This window comes from Monodelphis domestica, chromosome 1, assembly GCF_027887165.1.
Source record: "Monodelphis domestica isolate mMonDom1 chromosome 1, mMonDom1.pri, whole genome shotgun sequence".
Lineage (NCBI taxonomy): Eukaryota > Metazoa > Chordata > Mammalia > Didelphimorphia > Didelphidae > Monodelphis > Monodelphis domestica.
Genome location: NC_077227.1, coordinates 205885269 through 205906222, shown reverse-complemented (window position 1 = coordinate 205906222; position 20954 = coordinate 205885269). Strand labels below are relative to the sequence as shown.

The 20954-nt window shown below is 38.6% G+C and overlaps 1 protein-coding gene across 2 annotated transcripts in view; it reads right to left on the bottom strand.

Moving 5' to 3' along the window:
• STARD9 (StAR related lipid transfer domain containing 9) overlaps positions 1–20954 on the bottom strand; it is a 181729-nt gene that overhangs the window by 72923 nt on the left and 87852 nt on the right. For both annotated transcript variants that reach the window (XR_001629692.2, XM_007472427.2), the window contains exons 4-7: positions 9845–9961; positions 8103–8135; positions 7945–8006; positions 4980–5092 (exon numbers count right to left, since the gene is read on the bottom strand). Coding sequence is in view for 1 of the 2 variants with exons in the window: in XM_007472427.2 (XP_007472489.2) it covers positions 4980–5092; positions 7945–8006; positions 8103–8135; positions 9845–9961 (325 nt within the window). In the remaining variant the exon portion in view is untranslated. The remainder of the gene's footprint in view (positions 1–4979; positions 5093–7944; positions 8007–8102; positions 8136–9844; positions 9962–20954) is intronic.

Below are 20954 nucleotides of genomic sequence, written 5' to 3'. Positions count from 1 at the left end.
GACTTCATGGAGGGATCTCTTAAAGATTTGAAGATTGCATACTCGTCAAAAATATGGAATGAAAATACTTTGTACAGCCATGTAAAATTATAAAACCATAGCTTTATACATAGTGGAAAGTAGTTTATTGAGATGTTATCAGATAACAGTTTAGTTCATGTCTTTATTCCTTTTTTAACAGTCCCACTGGTTTATAAATAATATGCTATTATTTATATATTCTTTATAGTTTTGAAAGCTTTAATTTTATAAACAGTCTGTCAAGTGTTGCACATTTGCTATTGCCTAGCTGAAAGCATAGTGGAAACTATCAACACCGATATAGTAGTTAGGACTTGTTGACATTTCCATTATAAACTCTAGTTTTGAATTGTTTATGCATAATAACTTTATGATTTTATTTTTCATTGGACTGAAAGTTGGCAGAATTTCAGAGATTCCTTGAGTGTGTCAATTTTTATTTAAATCCATTGTGTGCATTAATTTTGTTTTGTATAGGAGCAAGTTAATTTCTTATAGTCTCTACTATTATAACTAAAAGACAGTTTTTTAAAAATACAATTTAGCTGACAATGAATAATGTAAACTAGATCACTTTTTATTAAAAATAAAATTTTCAGAAACAGCTATCAGTTGCTGTTTGAATCATCTAAAGATGAGAATATTTTATTTATGTTTTGCCTTTTAAGATTTCTCCTCCATCATTTAAAGACTTCAGTAATAATATATTTATGATAAGATAAATTAATGTTACCAACATGCAAGTTACCTTTTATTTTATTAAGTAAAGATAATTTGGTTGCTGAATAAGAAATTAAGAAATAAGTCTTTATTCATTGGATGAAAATTCTTTTAAAGTTTACATTTTAATTCTTTTTTAAAGAAAAAGATTTCAGGTCATTACACAAAGATTAAATAGGTCAAATATCAAGATTTGTTAAGCTGTGCCTTCTTAAAATCATTTTTGTGATATTATCTTCATTATGATAGTTTTATTCTTCAGTGGTGCAGTAAAGAGGGATTTTTAGAAAGGACAATATAATAATAAAGAAATAGTGTTATTGATTCTTTTTTATGATTACTTATTTTTATGACATACATATGCTTTTTAAAAAAAGGTCCTGCTCCTTCCACTATTGTTTTTAAAACACACAGGCAGAATTTTTTCACCACATCATTCAAACACATGTATAATTTACTGGAAAATTTCTTGCATATAAGAAGAATACATAGTGGCCAAATCTGTTCTGTAGATTCTATAATCATTCAGATATGAGGAGTGAAAGGGGTAAAAGGAGGCAGGGTTTAATAACTGACAATATCAAGAACATAAAAACTGCATGTTAATATTTTTAGACTCCTAATTTCTCTAGAAAATGACCTCTTTTGGTCTGCTTTTAAATATAACAAATTTTTATATTTAACACTTGGGCCTGAAAATGAAAAGCAATTTAATGCATCCAATCTTCCATTTTTTTCTTCTAATGTAATGGCCCAGATTCAGTTTATAAATTTATAATGTCATAAAATAAGTTATATGGGAATCATAGAAAAAAAAGTGGGAAGAGGTATAGGTTTGCAGAGGGCTTCATGAATGTGTTACATTTCTGAACTGTAAATCTATTTTTAATGCATATTCATAATCTTTCAAAGGATATTTAGGGAAACAAAACAAACAATAACTATAAAATCATGGTCTTGTATATATTATTACTGACAAAAAAACTGAATAGTCTTGAAAGGTACTTTTGATTTGTTTTCCATGTATTATGGATTGGAAAAAAATCAAACGTGTGTATCGTAGTCAAGTCATTTTATGCTTATGTGTGAATAGTCTTAATATTTCTATTATAAATATTTATGTACTTAGTTACTCATGATTTCCTTAATTCCACAGAAGTGCTGTCAGTATGTCTTTTTTAAAATAATTTTTATCAATAAAGATATATATAGATATATATACACACACACATACAACTATAACAGCTGTTCCATGGGTAGGTGAGGGTAGCTACTTATAACCTAATAGGAAGGGGAGGTAACGGGACAAGCCACTGACATGCTCCCTGCTTCCTGGGGACTTAGAATTCCTCCTCACAGTTGTCCAACCACCCTCAAATGCCACCTGGCTGTCCCTGCTTTGGGTCCTACTCTCATGCTCCTGGAAAGAAATCAAAGCCAAGAACAAACCAGACTGATTCCAAAGATGAATCGGGATTTCCGTGGCTCCCTCAGCATCAGGGCTCTTCTACTGGTCATTGTGGGGAATAAAAACTGCTCAAGCTGAGAATTTCTGCAAACGGACAGAAGTCTGCAGCCTTATGTTTGTCTCTCCCTCAAGGAGGGAGGCACAATGTGACAAAACTGTCTGAATCCCCACCATTTCACACTCTTAAAACTAGAAAAATCAACATAAAGATTAAACTGTTAACTGGTTTAAGTAATAAAATAATAGATTTAAAGCTGTTCTGGATTCAAACATCATCGACTCAAATGGCTTCATTTTATAAATAAGGAACCTTAAGTCTACTGAAGAAAAGTCCCCAAAGTCACTGAGGTAGAAGAACTAGGATTTGAACCTACGAGCTGTAACTCCAAATCCAGGACTCTTTCTACTGTATCATACGAATCAGCTAAGTTTCTTCCTTCAGTTTACTTGCCACAGTGGTCCATCCATATCAAATGCTGTTACATGTAGTCATAATCCAGAATTCCAAGTTAGATGGGTCTCTATAAGATTCCATTTTTCTCTTTAAAAACAAAATCTTCAACAACCCTAAAATAAAATAAAATAATCCCTCCCCCAATGAAACTTGGAGTCACTCGCTAAGTGGCCAAATGAAATAAATAAGAAAAACCTGTCCCATTCATTCTTGTATCTAATCTTACATTCTGTCGCATTGCCATTTAATTATTTCGTACAAGTGTCAAATCTCTCATCTCCCCCCCACTATATCATAAATTTTTTCAGGGTAAGAATATATTATTCTATCCTCGTTTTTCTTTCTCCTAAAGTACCCATAAGGGTTAAGTATATGTTTGTTGAACTAATTGTTGAATTGAGTTCAAATAGGAAACATGGCTCTAAAGTCTAAGCAACCATAGTTTTCCCCAAAAAAAAGCCACCAGGGGGCAGCATTACAAATAACATCAGTTACTTCTCCCCGCTAACGTCTCCCTCAATCTGAATCTAGTCCTCCTTCAAGGACTTATTTATTCATGGAGCCCACGAAGCCCTCCACCATCCCAATCCAAGATGGCTCCAATCTCTTCTGATTTCGTATATCATTTGTTTGTCTGGGTCATCCATCTCACATTGATTATCACGTGTGATTACCTTCTCCTTTTATATGAATATTTCTTTGCTCCCCAACTGGATTGTAATTCTTCTTTGTTTCTACTCAATCTGCTCTTCTAAGGGCCCATTCCCCTTCTCTGTACAAAGAGACCTGCCCTAGCTAACATTCCCCAATGTCTTCTCACTCCTGAGAGAATGGAAGCTCCTTTAGGGCAAGTGTTATCTTTGTTTTTGAATTTATCTTACATGTACTGATTCATCTACATTGCCTCCCCCATGCATGCCTAGAGGTAAGCACAAGTGCTTGGCACATAGTAAGTACTTATAAACACTTAGTGATGGTTGATTGATTGATTGTGTTTATAGCCCCAGGATCTAGCATAATATTTGGCACAGAGTGTTTAATAGACTTTTTTTTTTCATTCACTCATCTATTCATTCATTCATTCATTCATTCATTCATTCATTCATCACTGCATTCCCTTAAGGGCTGAGAATAAATACCTTTCACATAGCAAATTTTTTTGATTAGCTGACTGCTCTTTTATTTTTTTTTAAACCTTACTTTCTGTCCTAGTAACAACTCTGAGACAAAAGGATAAGGTCTAAGCAAATGGGATGAAGTGTCTTACCCAGAGTCACATAGCTAGGAAGTGTCTGAGGCCAGATCTGAACCCAGGTCCTCTGGACTCCAGTCTTCTCTATCCACTGGGCTACCTGTACCTACTGACTGTCCTATTCACTGTGAAATCCTTTTCTTGCAGAGGGTCAAAATTTGCTCCAAAGAGGGTGTGGAACTGCTTAAAATATATTGGAACCAATCTATCTGTTATCCCAAAAAGGAAATAATCCTTTGAGAGAAATATTTAGGGGGAGTTTAAGAAAGGAATGGGGGTGTCATCACAGTTTTGTACAGGAAATCCAAACTAATGTCCCCAAACCCCAAAACAAATAGCAATGATTACATTCCTAAATTTCCATTTATTTCAATCTAGCATACAAGAATGGAAAACTGGGGAAAAACAGGTTATCATCCAGTAGTAATGAAAAAAATGACAGCCCAAGCTTCCACCACTGGCCTTTGCTGTTCAATCACTGAGCTAATGACAGACGCCGTGTGCATGGTCACTTTCACAGGACCAGTAAATGCCGCGATCTGGTCAGAGGAGTAGAGGCTGACCTCACGAAGAGTTCAGCATTTAGCCGTTCTGGTGGCTGAATCACGTTTCTGTCCTCCCTCTCAGCAGTTCACCAAATGGATAAAACTGAGAACCATTTCTCCAATCTATTCCTGTTGGGTGGCTGCACTGGGCCCATATGTGTTATAAGGCTTCAACTCATCAAGGCTTTTCCCCAGAGAGAGGAAAATGAAGGCACCCAGTCCTCCCTGGTGGGTAACAGGACCTGATTCAGTGAGAACTGATAGGTTGCAAAGTATTATACAAATAACCCTGCCAATACACCTCTTCCACTATCTAACGCTTGAAGCTGGCAGGGAGTGATGGACGGGGAGGTCATATAAAATCAAACGTTGGATAACTCCCTAGTTTTCATTTTTTATCTCAGATCTTAGGGCTCGTGGTGTTGATTCTGGATTTATGCTCCCATCCTCTCCTTCCCAGGTCTTTTTGTCCCAGGGCCTGGCTAAAGGTTTGGAGATCTGTATTAACAAGAGTTTTACCTTGTACGTAAGGGCCCGTCTCTGGGTGTTCCCTGACCCGCAGGGTATAGGGCTTTTTCTGATCAGACTGTTTCAGCAGATCCCGTACCCTCTCATTGTAGATTTCTAGGAAACTAGAAGAAAAAAGGAAAAAGATGGCCGAGTTCATTCTTGGACTAACAGGAAAAGAGATGGGCTAAGATCAGCAGACTTTGAGGCAAGGTCCACTTCTTCCTTTGAAAATGAATATGTGACCATGGACAATTCAGCACTTCATTTTATTTATCTGTAAAATGGGTTCAGCCTGAAATGGGAAAAGAACAACAAAGTCAAGATGTTATGGGCACGGAAGGATACCCTTTTGGGGTTCGGGAAGGATGCCTTTTGCAAGCATGCAATGACTCCAAAACTTTGCTTAAGAACAAAAAGAGATTTATTAATTTAGAAAGTAATGTTGAGAGTGGCCAGGAGGATAGCAAGGTGGAACAGCAAGATGGGGAGCAGTTTCCTGGGAGGACATCATGAAAGGAAAGGCTGTTCCCCCATGGGGACAGCGTGGGTGGCGAGGCTGTCCCCCAGACAACATCAGTTCTGGGGATTATATACTCTTTAAAACAGAGTTAGTCACTCAGGCATGAGGTGGGGTGATCATCTGCCTGGGGACATAAAGATTCCTTAGTTTTAGGGAACAAACAGATGTCTGATAGGATCGAGGTGTGGCTTGAAGGTGCATCTTTCTGTCCATCTAGAGAACGATCAAAGGAAGATAGTCATCTCAGGACCCTAGAGGGGTCATTGTTTTTAGTCTCAGAGTCAGGAAAAACAACAAGGGAGTTCCCCTGACAATAATTCGCCTGGGTTTCTGGGGTTCAGTGCCCATGTCAAAGAGACAGAGATTTCAGTCCTAGCTGTGGGACAAAGGCCAATCACTTAACTTTGGGGGCCCTCAGTTCTCTCAACACAATGTTAAGTCCCAAAAAAAAGCCCTCATATAGAAATGCTTTAAATAAATCATTTGAATAATAATCTCCTTAGGGCTGGAGTCATAAGCATAGACTTGCAAAGTAATGCCAAATGTGGAAGGGTATGTGGAGAGTAGCAATGGCTGGAGAGAGAAAAAAGAAGCCAGTTTGGGAAAAGTACGTCAGAGAGGACAAAGAGGCTTTCTATTCTTCCCTAGAAGGTCTTCCACCTCAGGTGTGTGTGTGGGGGGGGGGGGTGAGAGAAGGAGGGGTGGACAGAGAGAGACAGACAGAGGGGAGACAGAGGATGGAGAGACAGAGAAAGAGACAGACAGACAGGCAGACAGAGAGGAGACAGAGAAAGACAGACAGAGACACACAGAGAGAGTGTGAAAGAGAGGGAGAAGGGAGACAAAGAAGAGAGACAAAGAGGAGAGGGAGAGAGTCAGAGGGAAGGGGATGGGGAAGACAGAGAAAGAAAGAGACAGAGAGAGGGGAGACAGAGAGGAGAGACAGACAGACAGACAAACAGAAAGAGAGAGGGGAGACAGAGAGAAGAGACAGGCAGACAGAAACAGAGAGAGAGGAGATAAAGAGGAGAGACAGAGAGAGAAAGACAAAGACAAAGAGACAGAATGCGACAGAGACAGAGAGAAACATAGAGGGAAGACAGGGGGGAGACAGAGAAAGAGACTGACAGACAGAAAGAGAGAGGAGACAGAGGGGGGAGAAGGGAGGGAGAAAAAGAGAGAGAGAAAGAGAGAGACAGAGACAGAGAGAGAGAGAGACACTTAGCTAGCAGACATAACTCACAACTATAAAGGAAGGAAGCTATGGGGCTAGTGTGGGACAGTAAAGAGAGAGATGTTTGGCACCAAGGGATTTAAATTCAGATTCTGTCACTTACTTAACTTGTGACCTTGACCAAGTCACTTTTACTCTGGGCCTCAGTTTCCTCATCCATAAAGTAAGACTTTGCTATGGCTAAGTGGCCCAGCAGACGGAGTGCTGGGTCTGAAGTCAAGACAATTCATTTTCTTGAGTTCAAATCTGACTTCACTTACTAAAAGTATATAACCCCAGATAAGTCACCGAACCATGTTTGCCTCAGTTTCCTCATCTGTAAAACGAGCTGGAGAAGAGAAGCAGACCGCTTCAGGGCCTTTGCCAAGAAAACCCCAAATGGGGTCATAAAGACTCAGACACAACTAAAAATGACTGACCAAAAGGCTTTGCCATAGGTCTCAGCTGTCATAAACCCAGATGTTTTGATAATGAATCATGAAAATAAAAGAAAAGGGATGAGAATTTTCCTCTTTCAAGATAGGAGAGAAGAAATAGGGGAAGTACTAGGATTCATAAAGTTATGGTCAGAATGGCACCTACTGGTTTAAAGAAAAAACTATTGATTTATAGAAAACAGACTTACAGAATTAAAAAAAATCTATTTTCCTACAATTATATACATATGTGTGTATGTAATATTTATATGTATGTAGATTATCTATATACACACTATAAACATATACACACTCATCTATACATACTCACACCCCCTACCGTTGTAAGGAAATCATTTTGTAAACTTTAAAGTATTACATCGGTGAGACAGACGTATTCTCACGCTTGGGATGCCGTACTGGCCTGGGTTATTTGTCGCTATAGAGCTGGCAGTTAAAGGCTGAACTGCCTTTACACCCTTCCTCATCGGCTATCCCTTACCTTTCACTGTAATATAATACAAGGTTTTTGGCCGCCTCCTGGAGGAAGGCCAGGCTCAAGAGAAAGACCACGAGTCAACATGGCGCCCCGTGAAAGGTAATGCAAAGCTAAGCCACACGAGTGGGCCTGATCCAAAGCAGACCTGTTCGCCGATACCTCCTGAAGGGGGATGAGGAAGGCTCTAAGTGCTACATAGCCTGAGAACGGGACGGCCTGCAAACTGTGAGGAAGGTTGAGTGTGCCGCGTCTGCCCATAAAATGAAACTGAAGATTCTAGGCCTGGAAGCGTGGCAGGTTCCTACCTTACTCTTATCCGGCAGGACGAAGGCTGATTGGAAGAGTCATCCTCCTTGGAGAAGAGGCCCTGTATCAATCAGAAGATTAGGTGTTTCCCTTGTGATTTCAACAGAAAGGCTTATAAAATGACAACATGGTCTAGATTGAGAAGAGATTTCTATACCTCGCATATCCGTGGTGTTAAGCCCAAGGAGGCCTGAAGAAAAGAAAGTAAAAAAAACAGACCATTATTTTATGTTGAGACCACACAGACCTCCAGGCTACCCAACACCCCAGAAATAGCCTCAAGAGTGGAAAGAGTGAGTAGGAGGCCTTCCTCCTTGCTATCACTGTCTTTTCAACTTATTTAGGATTGAGGAAACCTCAACCCTTCGTGCAACCAACCCAGCAAGGACCCAAGATAAGACTCTGGGCAGGGGCAACTAGTAAAGGAGTCAATATTGAACCAAGCCTGGGGCTGGGAGGACTTGAGTTCAAATCAGGCCTCAGACACTTCCTAGCTGGACCACTCACTAAACCCGCCTTTGCCTAGCCCCTGCCACTCTTCTATCTGAGAACTGATATTAAGACAGAAGGTAAGGGCTTTAAAAAAAAGAAAGAGATTCTAGGTGAGGGGTAGGGACTTAACATAGCAAGGTCTAAGAAGAAACACCAAATTCCTACTGTTATAGAATAACAATAGTTTGCATTTACATAATGCTTTACAGTTTGCTAAACATTTTATTCATCTTATCCCATCTGATTCTCAAAATAATTCTAAGGTAGGTACTATTATTATCCCTATTTTATAGATGAGGAAACTGAGGCAGACAGCAATTAAATGGCTTATCCAGAGTCACACAGCTAGGATGTATCTGAGGCAAAATTTGAATTCATGTCTTTCTGATTCCCAGGCTCCCTTAATACCTCCCCTCCAATCTAGCCTGTATAAAGCCTTTTTTGTATACAGTGGTTTGCCCATTGTCTCCTCCTTGAAAGCAGGGGCTGTTTTTTCCTGCTTTTCTTTGTATCTCCAGCACTTAGCACCTGTGCCTGGCATCCTGTAGGTGATTAATAAATGCTTGCTGCCTTGACTAAATTTTATTGCACATTCTAAGCAATGCAATTTAACAGTTGTCACCTAGTGACAAGGACAGGTACCACATCTAGCCGTGCAATCTGAAAGAAAGGCATTTTGTGAAATAAGCAGTCATGATAGATTGTCTTTCATTCAATCAACAAACATGATTAATATCTTTGCTAGCCCTTAGGAAAAATATAAAATAGTCCATAAGGTATGGCCTCTCTGCTAGGACTGGGGAGGTATGTTTGCCCACACAACTAAGGTATAAAACAGATCAAAGAAGACATAATAAAAGAGGTGAAATTTGAGTTACATTTGAAAGGATGAGTAAAAATTCATTAGGTGAAGTGAAGAAGGCGAGCATGACAAGAACAGAATGAGAACAAAGGTAAGAGAGAACACACAGCGTGCTTGGAGATCAGAGGGTGGTAGGTAGGTTCACAGAGGGAAATGGCATGAGATAGGACCAGCAGGGAAAGCAGCGCCAAATTGTGGGGGTCTTGAATGGTAGGTAAAGGAGTATAAAATTTTAAAATATGTGTGTATGCACGAGCTATATTCTATATTCTAAATACTATATTCAGTAATAAATCAATTAATGGGCATTTATTAGCCACCTACTGTGTTCCAAGCACTGTGCTAGGTTCTGGGAGCTACATAGACAGAACTGAGAAAATTCTGGTCCTCAAGCAGGTGAAATTCTTTGAGGGGACACAACAACATACAACCTGTTGTTCATTTCAGTTAAGTGAGCAAGACCTAAAAGGCCTTGACTGAGTCTTCCTTCTTTTTTCCCTCAGGGTAAGTCTATGAAGATTATCCCGAAGGCCAAAGTCACCCACCGGGGTCCCTATCATTGTGTATGTCTTTCCGGAGCCAGTTTGTCCATAAGCAAAGAGGCAGATGTTGTAGCCTTTGGCAGCTCCGGAGAGTACCTCGGTCCCCAGGTCCTGGAACACCTGCAACAACAAAACAGAAAGGATGCTCCCTGAGTGACCACTAGCAGGAGATGAGGCAGTTATTTATTTTTTTTATTAACCTAGAATGCTGAGTTAATTCCATTTCACCAGAATTATTACCTCTGACTACTGAAAAAGGCAACTAAAGGCAATCAAAATAACTTAGATGTGGGTCCCTGGGTACTAGAAATATGTATCTGAGCACTCATGTATACATGCACGTTGGTGTTCCATTGTTTAAGTCGTGTCTGACTCTCCTGTGTGGGGTTTTCTTGGCAGAGACAATGGAGTGGTTTGCCATTTCCTTCTCCAGGTCATTTTACAGATAAGGAAACTGAGGCAAACAGGATAAGTGATTTGCCATGGGGTTATACAGCTAGAACATGTCTGAGGGGGAATTTGACCTTATGACTTCCTAATCCCAAGCCCAACACTCTATTTCTCCCTACATCCAATAGCTACCTCAGGAATGGGTAGTAAAACCATAGACAGATGAAACATTAGAAAAGATCAAGATTTTGCTTAGTTTTGCTGCTTTGTGAAGGGGTATGTTGTGGAAGAATGGTCATTGGAAGGGATGATGTAAAAGGGGGGAAAACAGACAGTAAGCTGAAGAAAAAAAATTGTTATTTTTGTTCATTCATTCATTGCCAAATACATGTAGTAACAAATTTTCACACAAGTTTCCCTAAGCTGTATGACTGAACTTCTCTCCCCTTCTTCTTCCCTTCTCCCTCCCAGTGCTGATAGGTGACTCAGTCTGGGTTATCCATGTATTATCACATAAAGCATATTTCCATATTGTTCATTTTTGTGAGTAAAAATCCAAACCTCAAAACATAAACCCAAATAAACAAGTGAAAAATCATTTGCTTTCTTCTGTATTCTGACTCCAACAGTTCTTTCTCTGGAGGTCGAAAGCTACTATACTTTTAATTTCTTTTTAATTTTAATTTTTTAGAAATATTTTTCCATGGTTACCCTATTCATTTTCTTTCCTCCCCCCTCCCAGAGTTAACAAGCAATTCCACTGGGTTGTACAAATGTTGTCACTTGATACCTATTTCCATATTATTCATTTTTGCAGAAGAGCAATTTTTTAAAACCAAAACCTCCAATCATGTACCCATATCAAGTGATAAGTCATACATTATTTTTAAATTACCCGTATCTCCTTTCTTAGAATTGATACTACATATAAGTTCTAAAAGCAGAAAAGCAGTATGATCCAGGGGATTTGGAGTTAAGTGACCTGCCTAAGATCACATAGCCAAGAAGTATCTAAGGGCAGATTTGAACCCAGGATTTCATGACTCCAATCCTGCCTCTCTTTACTCTGAGCCACTTAGAGCTCTCTCCCCACCCCCCACCCCCAAATTCTCAGGATATATTTTTCCAAAGGCTTGGAAGTAGGTTCTGCACCTGTGGCTAACATACTCCTTTACATTCTAGTCAGAGAAGGAAACACACCTGAAATCTTTAACACCAAAAACGTGTGCTATCTGTCCAGCTTCCTTGAGGAGCTCTTCTGTCTCATTAAATCTGATTTCTAGCACTGTCCAAGTGATGAAAAAGGAAAAATCAGGGCTAATCCCCAAAATGTTCCTTCCCCCTGCTATCTGCCACCTTCTCATTCACAGAATCAGGTTGCCCACAAGCAGGCAGCAGAGCACCCCCTGCCAGGCTTCACCAGATCACCACCTCATGGACAGCCAAACTTCAGTCCAGGTAAAAAACCATAGAGGAAGTCCATTTGGAAGAAAAAAAGATCAAGGATATCCAGGGAAAGAATGAAAAACAAAATGTGAAGGAAGGTGGCCTTGCAGTCCCAGATCTCAAACTATACTATAAAGCAGCAGTCATCAAAACAATTTGGTATTGGCTAAGAGACAGAAAGGAGGATCAGTGGAATAGACTTGGGGTAAGTGACCTCAGCAAGACAGCCTATGAAAAGCCCAAAGATCCCAGCTTTTGGGACAAAAATCCACTATATGACAAAAACTGCTGGGAAAATTGGAAGACAGTGTGGGAGAGATTAGGTTTAAATGAACATCTCACATCCTACACCAAGATAAACTCAAAATGGGTGAATAACTTGAACATAAGAAAGAAACTATAAGTAAATTAGGTGAACACAGAATTGTATACTTGTCAGACCTTTGAGAAAGGAAAGATTTTAAGACCAAGCAAGAGTTGGTAAAAAATTACAAAATGTAAAATCAATAATTTTGATTATGTTAAATTAAAAAGGTTTTGTACAAACAAAACCAATGCAACCAAAATTAGAAGGGAAGCAACAAATTGGGGGGAAATCTTTATAACAAAAATCTCTGGCAAAGGTCTATAATTGCTCAAATTTATAAGGAGCTAAATCAATTGTACAAAAAAATCAAGCATTCCCCAACTGATAAATGGGCACGGGACATAAACAGGCAATTTTCAGATAAAGAAAGCAAAACTATTAATAAGCACATGAAAGTGTGCTAAATCTCTGCAAATCAAAACAACTCTGAGGTACCACCTCACACCTTAGCAGATTGGCTAATATGACAGCAAAGGAAAGTAATAAATGTTGGAGGGGATGTGGCAAAATTGGGACATTAATGCATTGCTGGTGGAGTTGTGAATTGATACAACCATTTTGGAAGGCAATTTGGAACTATGCCCAAAGGGCGCTAAAAGACTGTCTGCCCTTTGATCCAGCCATAGCACTGCTGGGTTTGTACCCCAAAGAGATAATAAGGAAAAAGACTTGTACAAAAATATTCATAGCTGCGCTCTTTGTGGTGGCCAAAAATTGGAAAACGAGGGGATGCCCTCTAATTGGGAAATGGCTGAACAAACTGTGGTATATGTCGGTAATGGAATACTATTTTGCCCAAAGGAATAATAAAGTGGAGGAATTCCATGTGAACTGGAACGACCTCCAGGAATTGATGCAGAGTGAAAGGAGCAGAACCAGGAAAACATTATATACAGAAACTGATACACTGTGGCACAATCGAATGTAATTGATTTCTCTACTAACAGCAATGCAATGATACAGAATGATTTGGAGGGACTTATGAGAAAGAACGTTATCCACATTCAAAGTAAGAACTGTGGAAGTAGAAACACAGAAGAAAAACAACTTCTTGATCACATGGGTCAATGAGGATATGATTGGGGATGTAGACTCTAAATGATCACCCTAGTGCAAATACCAATAATATGGAAATAGGTCTTGATCAACGACACATGTAAAACCCAGTGGAAGGTTGTTTTTGGTTTTTTTATGGGAGGGGATGAGGGGAGGGGAGGGAAGAAACATGAATCTTGTAACTATGGAAAAATATTCTAAATTAACTAATTAAATAAAAATTTTTCAAAAAACAACTAACAAACAAATTAATTAATTATTTTAACAGCCACACGAACAGTGAAGCAACTTATGAGGCCCCTCTCAAGAGAGAAAGGACATAAAAAATCTGCAGTTCCAGAGCTGGGAATTTCTTAGGTATATGTATCTCCAACTCATGTACCTCACTACTATTGTATTTTTGGTCTGTATCTACTTGTCCATCCATCTAGTCTCTGGGTATGAAAGTGCACTCCTGGTGTTGGGGAAAGTGCTTTGTAACTATTATTCTTACTAAGTCATTGGAACAAATAAATGTCTGATAAAGGACTGAGAAAAAAATCATGGAAGAACCTAGCACCTCTTCTGTGCCAGGGGCTGGGGATTGTGAAAGGGAATTCTTTATTTTCTTTGTCTATTTGAGTTCATAAATCTAAGAAACCTCTACTTAACCCCTACTTAACACTTTGTTAGCCATCAAGTAAGTGAATTCACAAGTCACTTATTTGGAGAGCTCCATCCTTTTAACCCAATCAGTGAGAAACTTGTGAATCTTTTGATAAGAGTTGACATCTTCAGGGGATGAGAGGTGGATCCCACAGACACTGCCCTCCTGGGCAGTGCTAAGCAATATGGAAGCTGTGACTGACCCCTGTGAAGAGGGGAAGGGACAAAAAGGACTAGAAAAAGTCCTCAATGTCTTTGGCTTGAGTCTCTTGGAGACCTGCCTCTTGGAGGTGACTTTGGACTTGGACCTCAGCTTCAACTTGGGACCTTGGCTCTTGGACTGATTCTTGAGTAAGTTGCTGGCCTTCCTTTCCTGGCTTCTGGAGAGATTGGTTCTAGAGGTTCCAGAGAGGCCCTCCCCTCTTGGAGGAGGCCACATGGGTGGAACACCAATCCTTGGTCTGTCGAGGGTTAATAAGCCCTGGCAGACTGAACTGAGGCCAGAACAATATTTAATGTGATAGGCTAGACATCTTCTCTACCCTCTTCTTACATTTTTCTACTTTCACTCTTTCCACCTCTTTGTAAATAAAAGCTATTAAAAGTCATTTTGACTTAAGCTATAATATTTTAAATTGGTGACCACTACATTATTTTAGAATCCTCACACATTTAGTCAAACCCCTAAATGTAATTCCTTACAGGACTCAGACAGATAGGAAATAGTCCATGCCCCCCACAGAAGGAAGATGTTTCTCAGTAAAACATCCCAGCCATCTGGATTCGGGCAGCTCCATGGGCATTTGCCCTGTGGGTCCTCACCACCCATTCATTCTCTACTTAGTGGCCTTGATGGATGTTTTTGTCCTGATTATTCCTCAGTAAGTTCAGATTCAGCGTTGTAGAATGAGCTATAGATCAACAAAAATGACCAATCTAGAGGATTTCTATCCATATAATCACAGAATTTTAGAACAAGACCAAACTGAAACTCCCTACAAAAACTGTGACTTGCCCAAGAACCACATAATGAGTGAATTCTTAGCATTCATGAATATTGCTAGTTAATGTTTATAACAACCAGCTCTCTGGAGGAAAAAAAAAATATACTCATGACACACTTCTGGGGTTTGGTTTTTTTTTTTTACATTTTCTCCACTTTCTTAAGTCTAGATAACTCACAAAACAATAAATGCAAGCTCTGACTTGTAAGGCTTGCCTATTTCCTAGGAGTAGAGGCTCACACTGAAAATTTAACAACGGTCTCTTCTGGCTCTGAAGGAGCTGGGGCCAGCAACCTCTAACTAGTATATATTATAACCTCAGACCCTCCGGAAAAACAGTAGCCAGGTTTGTGTAAAAGTCTAGGTTCCTAATCAAATTGCCTCTGTTCTCAGCCAGTCAACAAGCCAAAGAGAGAGCCTGCATCATGAGGAACTCATAGGTCTCCCTTTGGTCCTGCCTAGAGGAGATGAAGACATTATTAAGTCCTTAGGAAGGGCTCCGGAGAAGAATGAAGTGTCGGTTTGGTTCTGGTGAAGGCTGTAATTTTGGTTTTTGTTCTAGTTCAATCATTTCTGAAAATAAATTATTTTATTTCCAGTTGAAGTGGAATGTGGGCAGCTGGGCAGAGTAGTAGACAGAGCATTGAACTTGACAGTTGGGAAGACTGAGTTCAAATCCTACCTCAGACACTTACTGTGTGATAGAGAGATAGAGATAAAGAGGCAGAGATAAACAGAGGGACGGACAGACAGATGGATGGATAGATAGATAGATACATACATACATACATAGATACATACATAGATACATAGATATGTAAAAAATAGACTCGAATACAGGACTACAATCCCCACAAGCCTTTGCTCCACTTCCCCAAAATGCTTTGTAATCTCATGGGAATTCTGAGGTGGGCCAAGACCGAGAAAGGATTTAAGCTGGTGGCAAAGGTTTTTGTGTCTCTCTTTTGGACTTCCGTTTTGGAGCAGATGCATCTCTTCTGTGATGTGAGGTTATCTGGCCTAGGCATGTGTTCTTTCTTATGCTGTATTTTCTTTAATCTTTAACCTTTAATAAACCTCTAAAAAAATATAATACTCCTTGCAGAGAGAAACTAATTTCTACCTGCCTCAGTCTCCCCATATTTCCTAATTTTAATCTTTACAGTTAGATAGATAGATAGATAGATAGATAGATAGATAGATAGATAGATAGATAGATAGATAGATGGTATAGCAATTAAATTGCAAGACCTCAAGTCAGGATGACATGAATTCAAATGTGACCAGATACTTACTAGCTATGTCACTCTGGACAACTAACCTAACTTCTCCTAGCATTGGTTTCCTCTTCTGTAAAATGGGTATGATAATACTAGCACTTACTCCCCAGGGTTGTTATAAGAATCATAGGAGAGAACATATATAAAATACTTTGCAAACCTTAAATCGTTATATAAATGGGACAGGAAAGAACAAGCAAGGACTAAGTTAACTACTATGTGCCAGGTATTATGTTAAGCATTTAATAAATATTATCTCCTTTGATCCTCATATTAACTTTGAGAAATAGATGCTATTATTATTCCCATTTAATAGTTGAGGAGAAACTGAGGAAGAGAGATTAAGTGACTTGTCCAGGATCACACAGCTAGTAAGTATCTGAAGTCACATTTGAATTCATGTCTTCCTGATTTTAGGTCTAGCAATCTTATTTGATGTACTATCTATCTATCTATCTATCTATCTATCTATCTATCTATCTATCTATCTATCTATCTATCTTCTATTACTAAAATATGGTGAAGTTCATCAAAATTTCTGAAAATTCTACTTCTTGCATGCAGATCAATTTGGGTTCTTGGAGACTATGAATTCTCTGACCATTAAAACCCATGAAACAAAGATTCCTGTGAGTCTTCCTCTGACTTCTGAAGTGACAAAGGTTGAATAATAGGAAAAGGGACTCAGTTTCTCCTTTTCACAGTTTTAAGACTTTTCATCAAAATCAATTTAACTTCTGGCACTCCAAGCATGAAAGTCTTATCTACTACAAGAGAAAATGGACTCTATTTATACTGATATATTCTCTATAAATCAAACCAGAAAATGTTAAGTAAGTTTGCAATTCAATGGAAGGATGACTTAGTGCTTCTCCTAAAAGAAGATAAAGGAGTTGGTGGAATTGATTTCTTTGGAAATATTCCATGGAATACTGAAATTAATACATGAAATACTGAAAAATTTCATGGAATCTTGCCTTGCAGTGCTGAAGAGAAGTATAACTAAAAAGGCCATCATGAATATATTATTATACCTTATGTTCTAAAATCTGTTCTAGATGAGGAAATAATAAAGAAATTCTATGAAGAAATAGACAAGATCCTTCAAACCAAGTCAATGTATAGATTGGTAATACTTCAATGCAAAGGTAAAAATGGGGGAAATGGACAAAGAAAAAAAAGTAATGAGAAAATAGGGACCAGAATTAAAAAATGAGAGTCCAAAAGTCTTCAGACTACTTCAGGAGCCTCAAACATATATTATGAATAGCAACCAAAAAGAAATCATTCAAAAATCCCATCAAATTATCTTTAATTTAATAGACAGAAGATGGCTATTGATACAGGACTCATTTCTCAATCATCTGCACATAGACAGTTACAACACTCATTAGGGTAAAAATTGACAACATATTAAAGGATAAAGATGAAAATAAGATACCATGTGCAATTCAGTAATTGTAATCAGGTGATACAGAAAAAATGGGAAATGGATAAAGGAAGAGATATAAACATGATGATCATCATTTCCTATAAAAGTTAAACTCATGGGGGTACTAGGTACTCAGTGGATTGAGAGCCAGATCTAGAGACAGGTGGTCCTGAGATCAAATTTGACTTCAGATATTTACTCACCATGTGACCCTGGGCAAGTCACTTAACACCCATTTTCTAGTCCTTACTGCCCTTCTGCTTTGGAAACAATATACTGTATTGATTCTAAGACAGAAGGTAAGCATTTTAAATTTTTTAAAAAGTTGTCAAATTCATATAAAGCAATTATCTCAAGAAGTCAAATGAACACAGAAATCACTCCTGCTAACAAGCACTTGATCTCCTTGCCAAGGTGAGACACAGCAAATCAAAAGCAATGCTGATTTATCATATGAACTAATTTTCAAAAGGTTATAAAAAGAAGTGAGTGGAAGATTTTGAATAGTGTCTTCATAAAACAACAAAAAGAAATGCAAAAGAAATGGAACCTTGAGAAAACTTAGTAAAATACTCAACCAAGCCAGATCATTCAAAGAATATTTATAAATGAAAAGTGGAAGGCGGCCAGAAGACAAAAATAAAATGGAATAAATGTGTTAGTATTTTTATAGGAAACTATTTTCATCATCAGTAAGAGCAAAATCACACTATATCAGACTCATAGTCTTTAGTCCCTTATATGCTATTTTGAGAAAATGCAAGATAAAGAAGGGAAGGGCAGCTGGACCACACTGAATACACAAAGAAGGAACCCCAATAATTATGGGGAACCCAAGCAATGAGTTTTCAAAAAAACTGAAAGAAGTAAAGATACTGAACTAGGGGAAAAAAAACACATAAGACAATATTATTACCCAAACAGAGATGGTCAAAAGAATGTGATTAATTGTTGATCCATATGCTTTTTTTTTTACATTTTTATGGATTTCCTTTGTCTTCACAATATCTTCATTTCCAAATATATCACTTCCTCCTCCCCCAGATGTTTGTTTTGATTCAATATTTCAAAGTCAGTCAATCAGCAAACATTTGTTAAACACCTACTATGTGCCAAGCACTGAGCTAAATCTGGAGATGCAAAGAAAGGCAAAAGACAGCCCCTGCTCTCAAGAAGCTCACAGTGTAATGGAGGAGAGAAGTTGTAAACAATTATGTATAAACAAGCTCGCATAATAACAAATTTCCACCCAAGTTTTTCTAAGTTATATGATATATATATATCTCTATATATATATATCTGCCTTCCCCCTCCCAGTGCTGGCAGATGATTCAATCTTGTGTTTTATACATGTATTATCATGCAAAACATTCAAATGAGACATTTTTAAAATGCTTAGTACAGTGCCCATATAGTTGGTTGCAGTCCTTTGTAGCTGAAGACCAAAATGACATCAATGGCAATGCCTTTTGACTCAAGCATAAATTGGATTTAAGAGAGGCACAGTTGTACAAAGTCATCAGCCTCACTCTGGCTTCCAGTCATCCAAGTCCAGTGGCCAGACAAAAGGCAAGAGGACTAGTGATGGCTTGGGATGCAGTGGGTGACCTTGGCATCTCTGCGGCAAACTGTTCTCATCTGCCCATTGTAGTGCCATCTGGCACAAAGCAAGGGCTCTGGAAATGCTTATTCCCTTCTCCTCATCCCCATTCCCTAAAATCGAGGGCCACCTAGAAAAGCAAAAAGGAGTCAGATTGCAAAGGGAGAGGTGCCACCAGGAGCACATGAAGGCTGATTATCCACACAGTCTCTTTATTTTAACACTAGGCAGAATTCAGGCCTCAGGCCAGTCATTTAAGCACTGAAGTCCAGGGGATTCCCTGCCAACTCAGAGTCAATTTGCCAAAACATCAGGGAGAGCTCATTGTGTCAAGCTTTTGTTACCCCCAGACCCAGCAACCTATATATCTTAAGGATAGCCCATACCCATTACTGAAGAAATTCTAAATGACGTTATCAGACCTACGCTGCTCTCAAAGCAAACAAAATAGAATCATTCTCAAGAGTTTATAAAAAGCAGTGAGAAAACGGATAATACCGTTTAACTATTCAGCGATTGTGGAAGGGATTTATTTTTTCACAAAGCTTTTATTGTTGTTTTTTACAATAACACATTATCTCCACATGAATCTGACAAGGCCTCTCCCAAAAAAGAATTTGATTTGGAAAGAGAAAAGCACAGAAAAATGCAATAAATGTGGATGGTAAACACAACTTTTAGATCTTATATATTAAGGCAGCTATAAAAGAGACTTTTGGGGGAACCAGATAGGATTAAAGAATGAAAAATCAGATTAACAATCCAATCCACCAGCAGAAACATATATTTGAGTGGAAAACATCTGGAAAAGAATACTGGATAGTTTCTGGAAGTTGTTCAAACATCTGTTTTCACTAATATTGTTAGTAACATGGAAAAAATGAGTCTCTTTTCTGTTTTAAAGGAAACTTACCACCCCCCCCCCCAATGTAAAGCTTATATTTACAAACCTTTGTGACTCTATGGCTTACAGTTATTCTCCATTAGGTTTTGTTGTTGTTGTTTTAATTTTTTTTTAACCCTTACCTTCCATCTTGGAATCAATACTTGGTTCCAAGGCAGAAAAGTGGTAAGGGCTAGGCAATGGGGGTTAAGTGACTTGCCCAGGGTCACACAGCTAGGAAGTGGCTGAGGTCAGATTTGAACCTAGGACCTGACTCTCAATCCACTGAGCCACCCAGCTGTCCCTGTCTCCATTAGGTTTTATTTGATTTGACCCATGATTCTATCCATAGATCTTTTGGGGAACCTGATTCTATTCTTCAGATTATCTCCTATCTTGCTGCTTTGTGTCATTTGCAAATATGACAAGTATGCCATCTTTGCCTTCATTCAAGTCACTCATCAAAATGTTGGACACCAAAGGGCAATGGGGAGATTATCTGGGGGAATGCATTAATACCTCTCTCCAAACTAATATCTATCCATTAGTGACCAAATTATGCAGTCAATGCTAGATCAAACTAGCTGGCCACCATCTTTCCATCTTGTCCATGAGGATAGCATGAATGGCTCTCTCCTATGATCTGTGAGAGTCAAAGTAACACTATCTACCAAAATGGGGCTAGTTTAGCCTGATCTGCTCTTACATCAAGTCATGCTAATGTTTTTTTAAATCACTTTCCTTTTTCTAAATGTTCATGAACCATTCCTTTAATGAAGAATTTTGCCAGATATCAAGGCTCTAGTTTTGAAGACTTTTATCGCCTTCCCATTTTTTAAAATCATGACATTTAGGGCAGCTAGGTAGCACAGTGGAGAGAACACCAGGCTTGGGATTAGGAGGACTTGAGTTCAAATCTAACCTCAGATATTTCCTAGCTGTGTGATTCCTGGGCCAGTTACTTAACCCCAATTGCCTAGTCCTTAGTGCTCTTCTACCATGAAATCAAT